Source organism: Monopterus albus, unplaced genomic scaffold (genome assembly GCF_001952655.1).
Source record: "Monopterus albus unplaced genomic scaffold, M_albus_1.0 scaffold2.1, whole genome shotgun sequence".
Lineage (NCBI taxonomy): Eukaryota > Metazoa > Chordata > Actinopteri > Synbranchiformes > Synbranchidae > Monopterus > Monopterus albus.
The window spans coordinates 6,164,620-6,182,023 of NW_018127882.1; the positions used below are offsets into that span (position 1 = coordinate 6,164,620).

Below are 17,404 nucleotides of genomic sequence, written 5' to 3' on the forward strand. Positions count from 1 at the left end.
CCGCTTTTAAAGTCCGCTGCGCACTCTTCTCCACCGGCTACTGGAGCACAGAGAACCGGCCCGAGCTGACAGGACAGCCGGGAGACGCCTCTCACCTGGTTGTGCAGCACTGGGGCCCACTGGCAAGCTGCCAGTTCGCCACATTTGTCGGTATTTTCACGGTGCTGTACGGTGCTGCGCAGGGCTGGAGGAGCCTGTTTTATCTGCATGGACGACATGACGAGTGAATTACTAACACAACATAAACAAGACACACACAAAAATGTTTATTCAGTTATTAAAACAACTGGCAGTTTATTTTATAACAGTCAGCCTACATTTGCAAAACATACTGTTTGGCTGTTGGTGCGTGTGTGTGTGTCCCAAGTATGTCTAATAATGTCTGTAATGTGTGTTTCTGCTTAGCACCCTGTTCTCGTCGTTCTTGACAGTGCTGCTGAGTATGTGTGTGTTCTTCCTGTCCGGAGGGGCCAGTGTTATCTTGTCTCTGGGACTGGCCTCCTGGTGTGACACCGTGACGGATGATAACACACGGCCCTATAGGCAAGTAGTCTCATACTACGCTTCGTCATACTGTGCATGTTGTGGGAGTGATATGGTCAGAATGCCCCTTTTAAAATTGGGTTTATATGAGAGGTTGTGTTGTATGTAAACAATAAATAAACCATGCATGGCTGCAGCTAACATTTACTTTTATCATTGATTAATCTTTCGTTTATTTTCTAGACTAATTAGTTGGTCGATTGGTAAATAATTTGTCAGAAAATAAAAAATTCCCAGTTGACTAATTGATTGATTGCAGCTCTAAAATCATCCTTAAATTAAATCAGTGTGATATGTAGAATTTTGATTGAGTTACTAAAGTTCCTGATACCAGTATCATGTTGTCAAATCATTATTGTCCAATACCAGTAGGATAAAAGAAATACATCTTCACACTTGTTGTTCCAGGACACTGCAAAGTGGGAAAACAAAATTTTGAATTAGGCTGATATGTGTGTGTGCATTATGTGAGTGCGATTTGGGATCATTCCTCATCTCTTTATGTTTGTTTTTGTTCAGCTGTGCAGAGTCTGAGTCTGTTCCACTTTACCTGGACGTGGACACCTCCTCCTTCTACACAGAGCTCAGTCTGGCACAGGTAGGAGTGCTCCAAACTTGAGCTGAGCAGATCTATTTGAATGGCAGAAAAATTTCAGACACACTGGCATGCACCAGAAAGTTCTCATTGTATTACTGTGACATGCATAGTTAATGATACCCTGTGTCCTCAGGCCTCTCTGTGGTGTGTGACTGCCCTGTGGCTGGCTCAGTCCATCCTGGCCTTCCTGCGGCTGTACCACTCCCATAGCCAGCACATCAGTGGGCCTTGTCTTCCTCGTGAGAAGGAACTGTTGCTGGGATACAGTCAGTCTGACAGCGGCTCCCTTTCACCTCCACATCCTTCAGCTACACCCACCATTTTAGTCTAAAAGTGAATAATGTAGTGATATAAGGTATTATGCTGAACTCCATAGTATACCTTAAGTTTTATGGGATTTTTTGGTTTGTTTTACCCTTATCAGTGCTGATAGTGTCTACACCACAGTTCTTAATGCTACAATCTTTAATACTGCATGTAGAATGTGGGAATAATAGTTTAGGACATACTATTTAATCTGGTTGTTTTGGTAAAATTTATTATCTTGTATGATACAGCCTGACAGATCAATCCTATACAGTATATCAGCCAGTAAGTAACTAAGAGGTTGCAGTATAGGCAAATGCCAAAGAAGTTTTTGATGTAATTTAGAAACATCTATTATCTATACTGCTTATCCTGTAGAGGGTCACGGGGGGGGGGCATGAAGTAATCTGTTTTACCTTGGGGGGGGCCGGGGGGGGGGGGCATGAAGCCAATCCCAGCCGACACTGGGCGAGAGGCAGGGTACACCATGGACAGGTCACCCATCTGTTACATTTCTAGTTTAGAAACAGCATCTCCATTATATAGTCTGGCCTCCAGAGAGCACTGAAAAGTTTATTTTTCAACTGAAAAATCTAAAATAGTTTACAACTTTTTGATGACCAAATTTAAAGGATCCTTATCTGAAATGCTTTTGTCAAACTATGAATAATGGATAATCTGTAGTCAGCTGAAGTGACAATGTCTGTATTGGACTGAGAAATCTAATATCAGTCAGATTAATTATGCTACTACAGACTGTTTTGTTTTCAGGAGACACGCCATCACTTACATTACACAGCACTGTCATCACCTCACAGTGACTACAACTTAGCCTCTTTAGTATTTATTACATATGACTCACAAATATTTAAAAAACTCAAAAAGTCCATTCCCAAAATCATGTACAGCTCTTCTTATCATCTGAATGAAAATATTTAGTCTGCTGCACAATAAATTACACCACTGCGAAGCCTCCATCACTGGCAGTTAAATCTAAATAAAATCCAATGCTATCATTAATACTGTACAATAATTTAAAATTATCTATACACCGTGTGTGTGTCTGATTTCAAAATAAGATACTTCAGGCTGTTTATCCTGAAATAATGTTGGAATTACAGGAGGTTTCCTGTTTTTCCTGCTTTCCTGTTCTGCCCATTCCATTCTGCCAACATTATTTATTGTATATGCATGCAGCAGTAAATGGCTTCTTGTTTTCTATGATGAGGAAAAATATTAATGCAGTATTTTGAATAAACTTTAAAATTGATTAATGCATTATCAAAGACATATAACTGACAATAAAATGCTAATTTTGGTGTATGACTTGCAGAATAAGCAACGCCATGTAATTTCTAGGTACATTTTAAGAAACAGAGTTTTCTATCTATCAGTAGGTTGAATATTTTTTCATCTATGATTAGGAGCGACTTAAAGGATTATTGAAGTGTCTTCAGAACAATACTGTATTTTAAGAAAGTTTCTCAGTTTTTCAAAGCTTTGCAGGAATTTATTTTTTAGTAAAACTGAGGTTACCTCTGTGACTTCAATATAATGGTACTGCATGAGAGGCAATTCTGAAATCTTGATTTGGACGAAAGACAGATCTGGATAGTTAACAGATGTATTTAGCGATCTAATAACAGTGTGAAGTGATCATGTATCCATTCCGTTTGACTGTAATTTTGTGAATTGATGCATTACTGTTTACTCACATCACTGACAATGCCACAAGCTTCCAGATGGTGCTCTTCCTGAAGTTTGTTCTGATTATATTTAATGTACATGGTTGTTTAAATTTCTGCTGGAGTCTGATATCTGCATAGTTGCGTTCTTAGCAGGAAGAATACTATTTTTTATTACTGACTGTTGAGTGTAAAATTCAGATATATTGAGATGCTTTTATTGTGAACCGCATGGTGAGAGAATGACTAAGCCACAGAGTCTGTGAAACAGGCTCACTGTGTGAGCATGACCCAAATCTTCTTTTGTGTTTAGGGTAAAAAAAAAAATGTCAGTGTTGACCTTCTCTGCTTGTGATGATTTTTATATGATGCTGTTTGTGTGGACACAGCCACTCTCAGGGTGTTAATGAAGCCGTCAAATCTTTTCCAGTGATCCATCTAGAGTTTGCAAAGTATTGTCAGGTGGTAAAATTTTAAGGATCTGTGATACTGAGAGAGATTTGTATGTTTTAAAAGAAATGACCCAAAGTTGTTTCTAATCGTTTTTCCTATCACTGACTCAGAATGGTTGTAATGATACACAGACAGTGGAGCAAAAAATCTGAAGCGAGACGAGACAGTTTTGTCACTTGAACTGAAGTGTAACATGCAGTGTTTTTGTATGATAACTGACATGAGTCTTGCATTTTACTTCCTGAACCGGCTTGTGCTTGTTCACATTCATTGCATTTATCTTGTTTGTTGAATAAAAAGCTTTCCATTACAATTGTTGTCTTAATTTACACTCACCAAACCAAGTACATCTATACATCTGTACTGACTAGTAAGTTCTTCTTTGATATCTAAAACATGGCTACAAATAAGAAATATTCTCACTATCCATTAACCTGCTGCCTATTCTTTCAATTAGTTGTTTTTTGTATAAAATGTCATAAAAGTGGAAAATGGCCATCACCCATTCCCAGAGTAAAAGGCAAAATCGGTTGATCTGTTAATTCTTCTTTTAATCGATCGTTCAGTTAGTCTATAAAGTGTTACAGAAAAAGGTAAACGACTTCTATCACAAGTTCCTAAAAGTGATGTAGTTGTAAAGAAAAGATGGTCAAGGATCATGATCGCATGTCAACACCGAGTGTAGTAACATTTGTGATCGTTTGGGGCAGCAGCGATCCTGGGAGTGTCTAATCTGCCAAAAATACAGCGAAGAAGAAGTGAAGACCCAATCATAAACCGGGGACCATATTAAACTGTTTTGAGGAAACACTCCCTGTTATTTTCCTTCAGGTTACTTTGACCTGGGTTTTAAATTAAAGAAGTTATAACTTGAAAATGCACATATATTTATACTAACACGGCAACAATGAAGCTAACAGACATTAAAAAGTTAAAAGTGGCCGAGTTGCGGTTAAGACTTAAAGAAGCTGGGTTGGACACGAGAGGACTGAAGGCTGAGCTGGTCGACAGGCTGTGGTCTGCGTTAGAGACGGGCCAACGTGGAAAAGACGGAGAAGTAGAAGTAGAAGTAAATTTACAAAAGGACAGTTTAACGATAGCTTCAGCGCCGACTGAGACAGCGGAGGTCCGCTCTGTGTTCTCCTCACCACCGACAGAAGTGGGTGTTGCTACGCCATGTAAACCAGACTGTACCAGAGAGCACACAGACACCGCCACACAGACTGAGCCCGACATTGGTGTAACAGCACTATTTAAAGATGAGATGCGATACAAAAGGTAATGCAAGCTGACTGTAGTTTGGAGCAATTTAGCATTTTAGCACTGCTACTTTGACCCTCATGTACAGTTTTGTTTATTTTTTTGGGCAGATAAATAGAAAAATCAACTAAATAAATTGGGGCCCTCTTCAACATTAGGTGCCCCTGTCAGTGATTTATAAACTTTAGAATGGATTTCCATATTGTGTGAAGGATTTCTAGTCATTAGTGGAGTGTCTTAGTTTCTCTAGCTTCATATCATTCAGTACCTACATGATCCGGTCTCTGAATTTCAGGTGAGAGACGTGCTTCCATTTAATGACAACATGGCACCAGCCACCACGAAAGCCAAAAACATCCTGGTGTTTTTAATGGGTTTAATGATATAGACCTGAGTGGGTGTAGGTATAGATGTGAGGATGAAGCTATGAGAAAACCTAGAAATCACTTGTAAATCGCTGACTTCCTATTAGGAATTATTGACTTTACATACCGTATATCTATTAGCTCTATATGTTGTAGAGCTGAAGAACAAAGGTAGACCAGATGGACCTTTCTGAATATTTATGATGGGAAACAACATTTTAAAAGAACCTGGTTTGAAAATTGTCCTTAATGTGAACCTTGACATGTCCCTAAGGGATTATTTCAAGTCTGTAATGAAAGGTGTTATGAAGCAGCTATGTGTCTCTCTCCTCAACAAGAGCCAAATCACTACAGCTGTCACTGGACAGAGAGGAGGCAGAGGAGGAAGATGAAGATAAAGTCAGATTAGATCCATGTAAGTCTTTTTGGATAACACTCACAGCTGTTGGAACATAAATATTTTATCAGTATTTTTTTGGCAACAAAACCTGTCTCAGAAGATGTAGTTTCTTTTAAAAAAAAAAAAAAATGCAAAATTATAACAAAAGCACTTTGAAGCTTTAGGTCTCTTTGTTCCTGGCACAGATGGCAGTCACCTGCACTTTGAGGTGGGTCCTGATGGAGCCTGTGGGCATCCGCGGTTCTGGGCTCGATTCCCCTCACTGTGGTCAGGTTGCAGGCTCACCCATGGGGTGCTTCAGGGCAGGGTGGGCTTTGAGGTGAGGCTGGAGAGAAAGTTGTTGACTACACAGCTGGAGGACCAAGAGGTCATGGAGCCCTATGGTCTGAGAGTAGGCTGGTCTTTGGCTGGCACCTCTCTGCTGCTAGGTAAGGATGAGGTCCATTGTTACGTTTATTTATTCGTTTTTCCCAGGACAAGTTATTTGAACAGAGGCACATTCTGTTCTTTTTTATGATAACATGCTTATGTTCCTGCTGGTTTTTAACTTGTCTCACACCAGGTGAGGATGATCTTTCTTTTGCTTATGACTGGAGTGGTAAAAAAGTGTCAGGTGGAAAAGAAGATGAGTTTGGAGAACCATTCTCAGAGGGTGATATCATTGGCTGTTACACTGTGAGTTATACTTTTCTCCTGGATTTCTGTTCTCTTTGGGATCCAGTTATAGAGTGAGTTTTCTCTCATTTCAACCGTGTGTGTGTTACATTTACACCTGCACACCCACAGTCTTTCTCCACAGATGGTGCCGCTCAGCTCTCTTTCCATAAGAATGGCCGTTTCATTGGTGTGGCCTTTTCTCTGGGCGCCTCAGTGCTGGAGAATCGTCCTCTGTTCCCTCACATCCTCTGTAAGAGCTGTTCGGTCAGATTCCTCCTGGACCCCACAGCTCCCCCCTGGTACCCCTGCCCTCCAGGGTTTACACCGCTGGCAGCACTCCCTGTTGGGCAGAGGGTGCGTGCCACACAGACCCCTTTTTGCAGAGCACAGTGTGAGGTGAGAGACAGTAGCTGGGATTCTATATTCTCACCCGCTCGGATCTACCCACTGAACATAAAAGATCAGTACTGTATAAACAAAGGGAAGGCGAACTCAGCTACTCTTGGCATCAGGCAGAAGTTTTGGACAGCTCTTAGTAGGGTATCTGAATTTCACAGTTCAGTTCTTCCTTGATCCAACTTTCAAATTTAGTTGGTGAAACATATTTTCATTTCAGAATAATGAGGTGTTTAGCCAGAGATGTTGTGAAAACCCTTTTGCAATGTCAGACAGAGGGTATTAACACAGGCAACACCAGAAATTACTGTAAGTAGATCAGGAGTAATTGTTACACAAAAAGCATTTTGCAGTGGAGTTTTTGTGTCACTCTATAGTAGCTATTTAAAGAGACATTTTAGGAGTAAATATGTATGTAGACTTGACAAGAAGATCTGACATATAGTCCAGCACCAGTGCAAAAACAACATAGCATTTAGAAATTCTACATTGTTGCCTTTGAATTCATCGTTAGCCGCATTTTTCAGCAAGGCAGAAAAACTCAACTCAAGCCGAAACAAAAGTGCACTAATCTCTCCATTTATCAGAAATGCATTTTAGCCTGCATACTTGTTGGATCTGATCTTTGTCTCCCTCCCTTCAGGTGCTGCTGATGGTGGGTCTTCCTGGTTCTGGGAAGAGCCACTGGGCCAGGACTCACATGAAGCAACATCCAGATAAACAGTACAGACTGCTGGGAACAGAGGAGCTGCTCGCCTGTATGATTGTCAGTCAGATGTCCCATCACACTGTTTCTGTTCACATTCAAAGATGATGATCAGATTCTAACCAACTCATCCAAACATATATTGTGTGTATAGAGTGGCGGACAGAGCGACAGCAGGCTGCAGCAGGCCTGTCAGTGTCTAACTGATTTAATCAAGATGGCTGCTCAGACACCTGGCAACTACATCCTTGACCAGGTAACTCTCCACTTCTGAAAGCATGCTAGTTTATCACTCAAGTGTCAGGAAAATTAACTCGTATTCTAGAATTGCAAATAATGCTTTTTCACATTATTGATTAATCTACCCATTATTTGCCCTGTTAATCAATTAATTGGTCCATGAAATGTCACAGAATAGTGACAAAAGTTCATTACAATTGCACAGAGCCCAAGTCAACAAATTTAAATAGCTTGGTTTGCGACCAACGGTCCAAAACCAAAAGATATTCAGTTTACTATTATAAAAGATAAAGAGAGCCAGAAAATATTGACATTTGAGAAGACGGCACTGGATTTTTGTCTAAAAATTATTTTAAATAACTGATAATCAAAACTGTTGCCAGTAATTCCATTGTCAATCAATAAATTTCTTATTAGCAAATGTATTATTATTGTCATTATTATCAGAATAAATAGCTAATAATTTTAGCTATAATGAATTTACATACTGTAAACTGTCCCAGTTTGGTGCTGCTAGAGAATGTTTTGATTATTTAATACAAGTCCTTGTGCAACTGTATTTGGTTCATGCTTTGATATTAACTGCTTAAAGAACATTGATTCTAATAAGAGTAATCACTGCTGTTAGTCATTACATAATTTACATCACGACTTCTGTAAGGGAACAAAATGTCAAGTCAGAAACCTGTGGTCAGTAGCATGGGGATGTTATTAGTAATCGATACAATCAACATCCTCATTTCCAGTGCAACATCCTCTTCTCTGCTCGTCGATACAAGCTGCAGCTGTTTGCAGGCTTCAGGCGGCAGGTGGTAGTAGTGTTTCCCTCAGCAGATGAATGGAGAAGACGACTGTCGCAGCACCAGTTGAATGACTGGGTGCGGATCCCTGAGACCGCTCTCCTCAAACTCCAAGGTATGTCTCCTGCACATTTGTTAGGAAGTATAATATTTAAATGATTAATAAGAAGATAGCTCTGTGTCACTTTAGTCCAGTGCAGTGACGCAGGTTAACCGTTATTAACAGACACAGAATTGTGACTTAACTTAATTAGGTATTTATGTAATTATGTGTAATTTAGTGATTTTGCAGACATGTATCAGTATGAATCTGAAACTCTAGGGTATCATAGGTCTTAAAAAAGTTCCTCAGAGAGCAATGTTAGCTCTGCAGGTTGAACATAACATGCATACTATATCTACCATACATCTCTCCAGTGAGCTGCAGTCTTCCAGAGCAGCAGAGTGACCTGCTGGAGGACCTGCAGTACGTTGAACTGTCTCAGGAACAGGCGCAGGAGCTCCTGCAGGAGTATAAAGACGAGGCTCGCAGACTGCTGCCACCCATCCCCAAACCAGAGAAGAGGAAACCACGACTTTACAAGAAAAGACCCTGCCATGAAGTACCTCCACCCTCACACAGGACCCAGTGGACAGGTCAGGAGAAATATTGGATAGTGTTTTGGCATCTTTGATGTTGTATTATGTTAGTTGATCTGATTTTCATTTGTGTGTGTAGGGTGGAACAACGCAAGGCTCATGCAGTCATGGAGTCAACAGCCAAGATATGTGAGTATTATGAGCTGTGAAATCTATAAACCAATCACAAACACGTCAGTGCTCAAATATGCATAAGTGTGCTCAAGTGTGTAAATTCTTTTCTTACCTAAAAACAAATCCCAAATATTGGTGAACAACAACAATGGTGAATGCCGGTATCTTTATGAAAACTTCGTAAGTTGGTTTTACAAGCAGAGTTGTTCTTAAGAACAGTTTATGAATGAGACCAATTGTTCTTTTGTGTTGCGTACGTTTCAGTGGAACATGGTGCATCAGGACCAGGGCCACTACTACAGAGGACTTGGTTACAGCAGTTATGAGGGATACTGGTGACAAATCCTGGAGTAAGAAGAAACAGCTGCTGCACAAACTCTGTTTACGAGGATGATAAGTCTAGTCTGTCTGTCACCACCGGCTGTTCCCGTCAGGGGTCGCCATGGCAAATTGTCACACTGAGGATTCGCATGTTGAAATTTGGCATGTGTTTTACGCCGGATGTCCTTCCTGATGCAACACCTGAATTGAACCCGGGCCGCAGCGAAAAGAGTGCTGAATCCTAGCCACTAGTCCATCAGGGACAAGGATAAGTCTAGTGATTTTTATTGATTTGAGAAAAAAAAAGGTGTGCCTCTAGAAGTCGGTATATGTTGCACTCTGTTTCTTTAACCAGTCAAAGATAATCAGTGTTATAGTATCTTCTTAATTTTAACACCAGAACAATGCCACTTTTAGGATTTTTATCTAAAAATATTTTCAAACTTTTGTTTTTATTGCACATTGTACAAATGATGAAAAATACAGTTTTACAGTTTCAGCACTAGTATGGGTCAGAGTGTCTGAAATAAACCCCTGAACTTTACTGAAAAGGATTTTCTGTGTGTTCATTTGATCATCTGAGTCCATCTTCTGGTATCAGCACTGTCTGATAAAGCAGCACGGCTCCTTTAGCTGAAGGACACAGCTCTGACCAGAGAGGGCTGCTTCTGTTTAGCTGTCTTACTTCCTACAAAAACACAGAAGTCAAAATGCTGTCTCAGTACTTGACAATTTTAATACTTTTATGGTGTGGTTAGGTATTTGAGATACAACTTGTGTATCTACATGTTCCATAAACTGTTCTTTCCTCCTAATGCAGCTGCCAAATAAAAGCACAATGCAGACATGTATGCATCTGTCAATAAAGATTACTTACAGTTCTGCTGAGGAAGACAATATCTGTGGACTCACTGGCCTCTGCTCCTCCTTTCCAGTACAACTTTCTGACTTCATCAGATGTCAGTGAGCAACTGAGGATACAAACACAACCAACTGTATGTTATAGGACATTGCATCTCCGTTTATCAGTTGGCAGACTTTTTTTCCTCCATTTGTTATCTTGGTCGGGTCAGCCTTGCAAAATTGGTTATCAGCCTCACCTGGTTAAATAAATTTAAAATGTATGTTGACTCGTACACTGTTCCAATGAATAGTGAACTGTGTTTCTAACAGCAGTGATCCATTGGTTCTCATTTAAGCCCACTTTCACAGGTCAAATAATCCAATATTGCCATGCCATTTATTTTTAAAATAGATATATTTACAGTTTGACCTTCTTCGTTCGAACCAGACTCTTTTACGGCACAGGAAAGCCCGAGGACTTGGTCACCAGTGGGTTTTGTTTAGAAAAGCAAATGTGACACTTTTCCAACAACATTAGTGCTGTTTGGGGACATTTTCACATTAGACCTATAAATGCATTTGCTCACAACCTCAATTCAATGTTTGTTCACCAGCATGAACTTCTAAAATGTTTTTTCTGAATGGCTACATTTTCTGAGATGTTTTTTTGTTTTCTCTAATTAATCAATATGATTTGTGAAATATTAGTGCATTTTCTATTCTGTTAGTGTTTTACACTAGGGCCACTGTACAATGCAGACAAATATTGTTGAACAGAAAAGCAACTGGCTGATTTTCAGCCCCAACTAAAGAAATAGATACAACAGAATCAAGACGAAACAACATGACAGATTAATACAGCCTGTGTACATGTGTGTGGGGAGACAGTACTGCAGCATGTTACAGGGATTAAAAATGAAAGTACCTGACATAGAACTCTGCGCTTGGTCTTCCAGCGCTGGTGTGATTCAGAGCAACACCCAGTAGGATCGGTTCCCTGAGAGAGCTCAGAGGAATATTCACCTGAGGACAGACAGTGGAAAGACGGGATGCTGAAGTGAGAAGTTAAAATCTTGGCTTTTTGTTCTGTATCTTTGGCAAACAAATGCTAACTAAACTTTTCATGACAGTGGAAGTTAAGTGAATTTTCTTTGACCTTTTCATTAAATTAACTAAAAAGTTAAACAGCATACAAGGCATAGCAGGGATCATGTCAGAGGTACTGTATATGTTATGTGAGTTGAAATGGTTGATTCAAGCGTTGGGGTCCAGTGAGATACCAACACAAGGATGATCAATAAATCCAGCATGTGTTCAGCCTGAAAATATCTTTAGCGCCCTACCAATTCCTTAATATTCTACAAATAACAGTCATCATCTTCGAAAACAGTTATTTTTCAGTTGGTAGTTTTACTGATGCTTTTTCAAAAGCTTTTATGTGCAGGTTTCAAGGTTTATCACCCAGAGACAAAACCCATGACCAGCATGGTTTGGCCAGTTCAAAGTAATGAGGAAATAATTTGGTCACAACCATTTGTTAAGTCATTTATAAATAAAAACACTATTTTCTAGTATGATCTTCTTAAATGTGAGGATTTGTTGCTTTTTGCTACTGTACATCACTGTAAATTCTCTCTTTGGGTTTCTGACTGTTGGTCAAACAAAAGTGATTTTACAAAGTCACCTTTATTTTACATACAGTGCCTTGCGAAAGTATTCGGCCCCCTTGAACTTTGCGACCTTTTGCCACATTTCAGGCTTCAAACATAAAGATATAAAACTGTAATTTTTTGTGAAGAATCAACAACAAGTGGGACACAATCATGAAGTAGAACGAAATTTATTGGATATTTCAAACGTTTTTAACAAATAAAAAACTGAAAAATTGGCCGTGCAAAATTATTCAGCCCCCTTAAGTTAATACTTTGTAGCGCCACCTTTTGCTGCGATTACAGCTGTAAGTCACTTGGGGTATGTCTCTATCAGTTTTGCACATCAAGAGACTGAAATTTTTGCCCATTCCGCCTTGCAAAACAGCTCGAGCTCAGTGAGGTTGGATAGAGAGCGTTTGTGAACAGCAGTTTTCAGTTCTTTCCACAGATTCTCGATTGGATTCAGGTCTGGACTTTGACTTGGCCATTCTAACACCTGGATATGTTTATTTGTGAACCATTCCATTGTAGATTTTGCTTTATGTTTTGGATCATTGTCTTGTTGGAAGACAAATCTCCGTCCCAGTCTCAGGTCTTTTGCAGACTCCATCAGGTTTCCTTCCAGAATGGTCCTGTATTTGGCTCCATCCATCTTCCCATCAATTTTAACCACCTTCCCTGTCCCTGCTGAAGAAAAGCAGGCCCAAACCAGGATGCTGCCACCACCATGTTTGACAGTGGGGATGGTGTGTTCAGGGTAACTTTTTGGCAACAATGCAAAATGTTATGTTTGGCGTAAAAGCAACACAGCTCATCACCCTGAACACACCATCCCCATTGTCAAACATGGTGGTGGCAGCATCATGGTTTGGGCCTGCTTTTCTTCAGCAGGGACAGGGAAGATGGTTAAAATTGATGGGAAGATGGATGGAGCCAAATACAGGACCATTCTGGAAGGAAACCTGATGGCGTCTGCAAAAGACCTGAGACTGGGATGGAGATTTGTCTTCCAACAAGACAATGATTCAAAACATAAAGCAAAATCTACAATGGAATGGTTCACAAATAAACATATCCAGGTGTTAGAATGGCCAAGTCAAAGTCCAGACCTGAATCCAATCGAGAATCTGTGGAAAACTGCTGTTCACAAACGCTCTCCATCCAACCTCACTGAGCTCGAGCTGTTTTGCAAGGAGGCATGGGCAAAAATTTCAGTCTCTCGATGTGCAAAACTGATAGAGACATACCCCAAGCGATTTACAGCTGTAATCGCAGCAAAAGGTGGCGCTACAACGTATTAACTTAAGGGGGTTGAATAATTTTGCACGCCCAATTTTTCAGTTTTTTATTTGTTAAAAAAGTTTGAAATATCCAATAAATTTCGTTCCACTTCATGATTGTGTCCCACTTGTTGTTGATTCTTCACAAAAAATTACAGTTTTATATCTTTATGTTTGAAGCCTGAAATGTGGCAAAAGGTTGCAAATACTTTCGCAAGGCACTGTAAATAAAAATTAGAAATGCAGCTTTTTCTTCATTCCGTAATTATATTTTGCTAAGCCAAGCTCTCAGCTGCACCGCAGAGGAATAAAGTCAATGCTGATATTAGGGTAGGCCATACAGAAAGGGTGTGTGTAGCCTACCAAATTAGAAAACCCAGACCATCTCAAGACCCACTTGGTATGACATTGACATTGGTCCTTCGTTCCCCCTTTTACTTTATGCACCTTACAGACTCCACACACCACTTTCATCCTTATAACTAGGGTGGATTAACAAGTTTGAAGCTGCAGAGAAACCCACCTCATCTCTGATCTCGGTGCACACAGATGAGAACAGTTCAGAGACGACAGCCTCCGGCCTCTGCTGCATCACAGCAAAACTGACCTGCTCCTCCCACACTGCCTGGCCCAGACACTCACACACCACCTAAGGAAAGCATTTATGATATGATCAGCAGATGAAGCATATTAGTGACATTTAATCTACTTTGTTTACTTCACCTTCGGCTCTGGGTGACCTCCGGGGATGTCCAGGAGCCCCCCAGCCTCTGCCACCCTCTGACTCCGCCTAATCAAAACCACCTGTCCATCATCTGTACACAGGATAGCCCCCACGCCCAGTGGCTGAGACAGCAGTGCCAGAGGGTCGCTGAACTCTGCCTCTCCACGCTGACGTAGCTCTTCAACTCGACAGGACCAGTTTGTTCCCAGGTAGTCTTTATAGCACGTAAGGCCGAGTCTCAGAGTGAGGAGGGGCCTGGTCTCCTGATCATCTGTGTTTCTGTCAGAGTGTGAAGGCAGCTCAGCTGTTGATGCCCTGCACTCACAAGTGGAAGAAGTCTGTCCCAGTGTAGGAGGTGTCTGTTGGATAACATCCTCTACATTTCTGTTCTGAGCAGCATCACACAGAAGATTACTGTCACATAAATCCTCTTGTCTTTGCCTGCAGTGTAATCTGCTGCCTTGATCCTCTACACAGTACACAGAGGGGACCTGTGATGAATGAATACTGGGTGGGTGTTCAGGAGAAACAGCGGATGTTGAGGGATATTTAGGGAAGGCCAAGCAGAAGGAATGCAGTCTGAATTTGGCCCCGTTGAAAAGCCATGGCTCCTTGGACACCCGCTCTGTCCACGTCTCCTCGATTTGACGCTCTAGAGGTGGATCTGTGTGCCTGTTAAATCTGAGGACAGGGAAAACAAAGCAACTTTCTGCTTATTACATTAACATTTTCTACATTGCCAACTGTATGGTGAGCTAATTTTATAAAATATGTGGTTAATATACAGTATCTATAAGCAGTGCCCTACTGTGAGGTCCTATACATGGAGCATACTTAGTGATCAAAATCATGGCAGGTTTGAACCACAATACATGTAGCAAAGGTTTTCAGGCATGTAGGTCTATGGTTTAAACCCATTTCAGATTTGCGCTCCTGCTTCCTACCGTTCAGAAAGCTCCACCTGCACTTGAGACTCCAGCAGCCCCCTCCAGGCTGCACAATGCAGTAGCACTGACACCTCAGGATCCATCATCTCTCACTGCAATACTGTGACTGAAGACACCAATGATAAACCACAGTCTTGTAAAGTAACTTCTGGATGTTTACTTGATAATTACACACATGAAAATATTAATCAAATGTTTTTCACTGAGAACATGCAAAAAGCAGAGTCAGTAAACAGTTTAAAGCCGCAATATGCTCAATGAAGCAGGTCAGGAACTAGACTTCCTCTGGGCAGAGTGTGTGTAGGCTGAAGTGAGACAAGCATTATACATTGTGTTCTACTCTTCCAAACCAGTCCGATTCATTAAAATCTTTATGTTTCTGTTCAACAGCACGTTTTCAGTGGTAAAAAAGAAATCCCCAAAAGTTTAATAAAACATTTACTGAATAAACGAATATCTGATGTTGGGCAGTATAATGAAAAGACAGTTTCCAGGAAAAAGTAGTGTATATCTAGCCTTTTTTTATGTAGCCTACACATATTACACAAAGCCCCCACACAGGTGTTTTCACCTTATCTACCTAACTGGAGCATCTTCTACAGAAATGCACAAGCCAGCGTTGGCTTGGAGGTTTAGTAGGACTATCTGTTTAAGACCTCCTGTACACTGCCCACCTGGAAAAAAGCACTGCATATCTAATTCTTACACAACACAAACAATTGGATTATTAATAATGTATGGTTTATCGTTTCATATAACTAGAGGCTCAGTTTACTTTTTACATGTCTTTCAAACGTGCCACCCCTCTCTGACTCTGTGCCCCAGCCTGGCCACCCCACCTAAAATTTTCTAGATCCGTCCCTGCATTACCTTTCCATTATGCAGATCATGCAGCTACTGTATTTGAAGGCTGTAAAAAATGGGAACTTCAACCTACTGGTGCTGTGGAAAGAGCAACATGACACAAAAATCAAATGATCGACACCTTTTTTTCATTTGCAGGCTGGTGAACAGCAGGCTTTCCTATTGCTATTTTTAAAGCTAAATTACTTGAGTACGACTTCAACTGTGAACTGATCAGGGTGACAACTTATATAGCGCAGACAGAGGATCATCATCAAGAGAAAATCAACATATTAACCACACTGCCCACAGTCTTTTAAACCGTGTAATGTTACTACAGCAGCCTGGCCAACTCATATTTCTGTCAAATTTAGACATAAACTTTGAAATCGCTGTAGTTATCTTACCTGCCAATGCGGAAGTACCAGCACAAGAGCAGCGTCTGCCTTCTTCTTTGACATATGGTAAAACGCTTTCATTGTCGCCACTCGGTGTCTCAGTACGAGCTGCTGGTCCTGTATGTTTCATATAATCAGAAATATATTACTGACAGCCGTGTAAATAGTGGGATCATGTGTATTTTCAAAAGTTGTACGTCTGAAATATTTGTGTAAGAAAATACTGGTAAGGTTGAAGACATTGCATAAGTCCCGTATTTCACCTCTGGAGGTGAATACGGAAACCTCAGGGTTAAAATCCGGAGGAAACAAACGTGTGCAGGGGCGTGTTTGTGTTTTGTCAAGCTGCCTGCAATCAACCACGATTTCCGGTCTAAATAAAGGCTGTAAGGGGAATTTAAGTGTATTTCTTGATTTTACAATAGCACTTTCACGGAAGTCAGGCTATATTTTGGCTTGTTATCTGGTGAGCTATTTGCAATGTTTGGTGATTTTAAATGTTTGTTGGCTAGAACAGCAGTTGAAATGTTTGCTAGTGTTAGTAAGAAGTTAATAAAATTAATGATAAAATTTACTCTTTATTTTGAAGGCCAAATCTGCCGTTTCCTGTTTAGCTCCAGCTAGTTTGATGCAGCCGCCCCACAATCCAGCCATATTGTTATCAAACCGAGTTCTGTTGGTAGGTTGTATTTCTTCCTTCCTGTGTTGTTATTACACGTATTTTAATTTTGGAGTACGAGTTCATGTTTCTTTTTTATCTTTAAGATATATCATTAGGAAGCTAGCAGCTGTCAGGCACTTGAAGCTAACTTCGGCTAGCATTAACTTAGCTCTGCTGCTCGGGTAGCAGAACAATGTGTTCTTAAATCCATTAACACTGGCTACTTTTAATTTGACAGCTGTTTTCGGTTTATATAATGATTCATATACAAACCCAGCAATTATTATGTCGCTGGAGATGTAACTAACGAAAGTAAGTCGCGACATCATTTATACAAGATGTATAAAACTCAGACTGCACAGGGTCAACATGCGCAGGCCCCCACCAATAGATGTCGGAATGAAAAGCTGAATTTATTGCTTCAGCAGATAATAAGAGGGGTTCTAGGTCAAGTTGGAGCTTTTGGCTGGTTAGTGTCTGTTAGTCTCTTTAAAACACGTGACCTCAGTCAGGTCACATGTCATAAGATGACTGTGGTTCAGTGGGCAGAACAGTCGTCTCCCAAACGGAGGG

At 40.6% G+C, this 17,404-nt stretch overlaps 4 protein-coding genes across 5 annotated transcripts in view; 3 read left to right on the forward strand and 1 right to left on the reverse strand.

The window, feature by feature from the left end:
* LOC109954856 (transmembrane protein 179) overlaps positions 1 to 1,844 on the forward strand; it is a 3,254-nt gene extending 1,410 nt beyond the window's left edge. The window contains exons 2-5 of the mRNA XM_020590491.1: positions 47 to 223; positions 406 to 543; positions 1,063 to 1,141; positions 1,275 to 1,844. Coding sequence (XP_020446147.1) covers positions 47 to 223; positions 406 to 543; positions 1,063 to 1,141; positions 1,275 to 1,472 — 592 coding nt within the window. The 3' untranslated portion in view covers positions 1,473 to 1,844. The remainder of the gene's footprint in view (positions 1 to 46; positions 224 to 405; positions 544 to 1,062; positions 1,142 to 1,274) is intronic.
* A 3,032-nt stretch (positions 1,845 to 4,876) lies between these two features.
* Positions 4,877 to 9,779, forward strand: LOC109956726 (heterogeneous nuclear ribonucleoprotein U-like protein 2). Its single transcript, XM_020594066.1, has 10 exons — positions 4,877 to 5,625; positions 5,796 to 6,038; positions 6,173 to 6,285; positions 6,397 to 6,663; positions 7,307 to 7,429; positions 7,524 to 7,625; positions 8,356 to 8,524; positions 8,827 to 9,045; positions 9,128 to 9,177; positions 9,427 to 9,779. The coding sequence occupies exons 2-10, from the start codon at positions 5,981 to 5,983 to the stop codon at positions 9,499 to 9,501; spliced, it is 1,176 nt and encodes a 391-aa protein (XP_020449722.1). The 5' UTR covers positions 4,877 to 5,625; positions 5,796 to 5,980; the 3' UTR covers positions 9,502 to 9,779.
* Positions 9,780 to 10,033: 254 nt separating this feature from the next.
* nudt22 (nudix (nucleoside diphosphate linked moiety X)-type motif 22) lies at positions 10,034 to 16,484 on the reverse strand. Its single transcript, XM_020594051.1, has 7 exons — positions 16,180 to 16,484; positions 14,927 to 15,035; positions 13,982 to 14,663; positions 13,782 to 13,907; positions 11,252 to 11,349; positions 10,361 to 10,454; positions 10,034 to 10,171 (listed from the first exon to the last, which is right to left on the reverse strand). The coding sequence occupies exons 2-7, from the start codon at positions 15,013 to 15,015 to the stop codon at positions 10,058 to 10,060; spliced, it is 1,203 nt and encodes a 400-aa protein (XP_020449707.1). The 5' UTR covers positions 15,016 to 15,035; positions 16,180 to 16,484; the 3' UTR covers positions 10,034 to 10,057.
* A 60-nt stretch (positions 16,485 to 16,544) lies between these two features.
* Positions 16,545 to 17,404, forward strand: part of dnajc4 (DnaJ (Hsp40) homolog, subfamily C, member 4) — a 7,717-nt gene continuing 6,857 nt past the window's right edge. Inside the window, exons 1-2 of one of the 2 annotated variants that reach the window (XM_020594079.1) lie at positions 16,545 to 16,636; positions 16,760 to 16,849. The gene's annotated coding sequence lies outside the window, so the exon portion shown is untranslated. The remainder of the gene's footprint in view (positions 16,637 to 16,759; positions 16,850 to 17,404) is intronic. The other variant, XM_020594086.1, reaches the window with a different exon arrangement.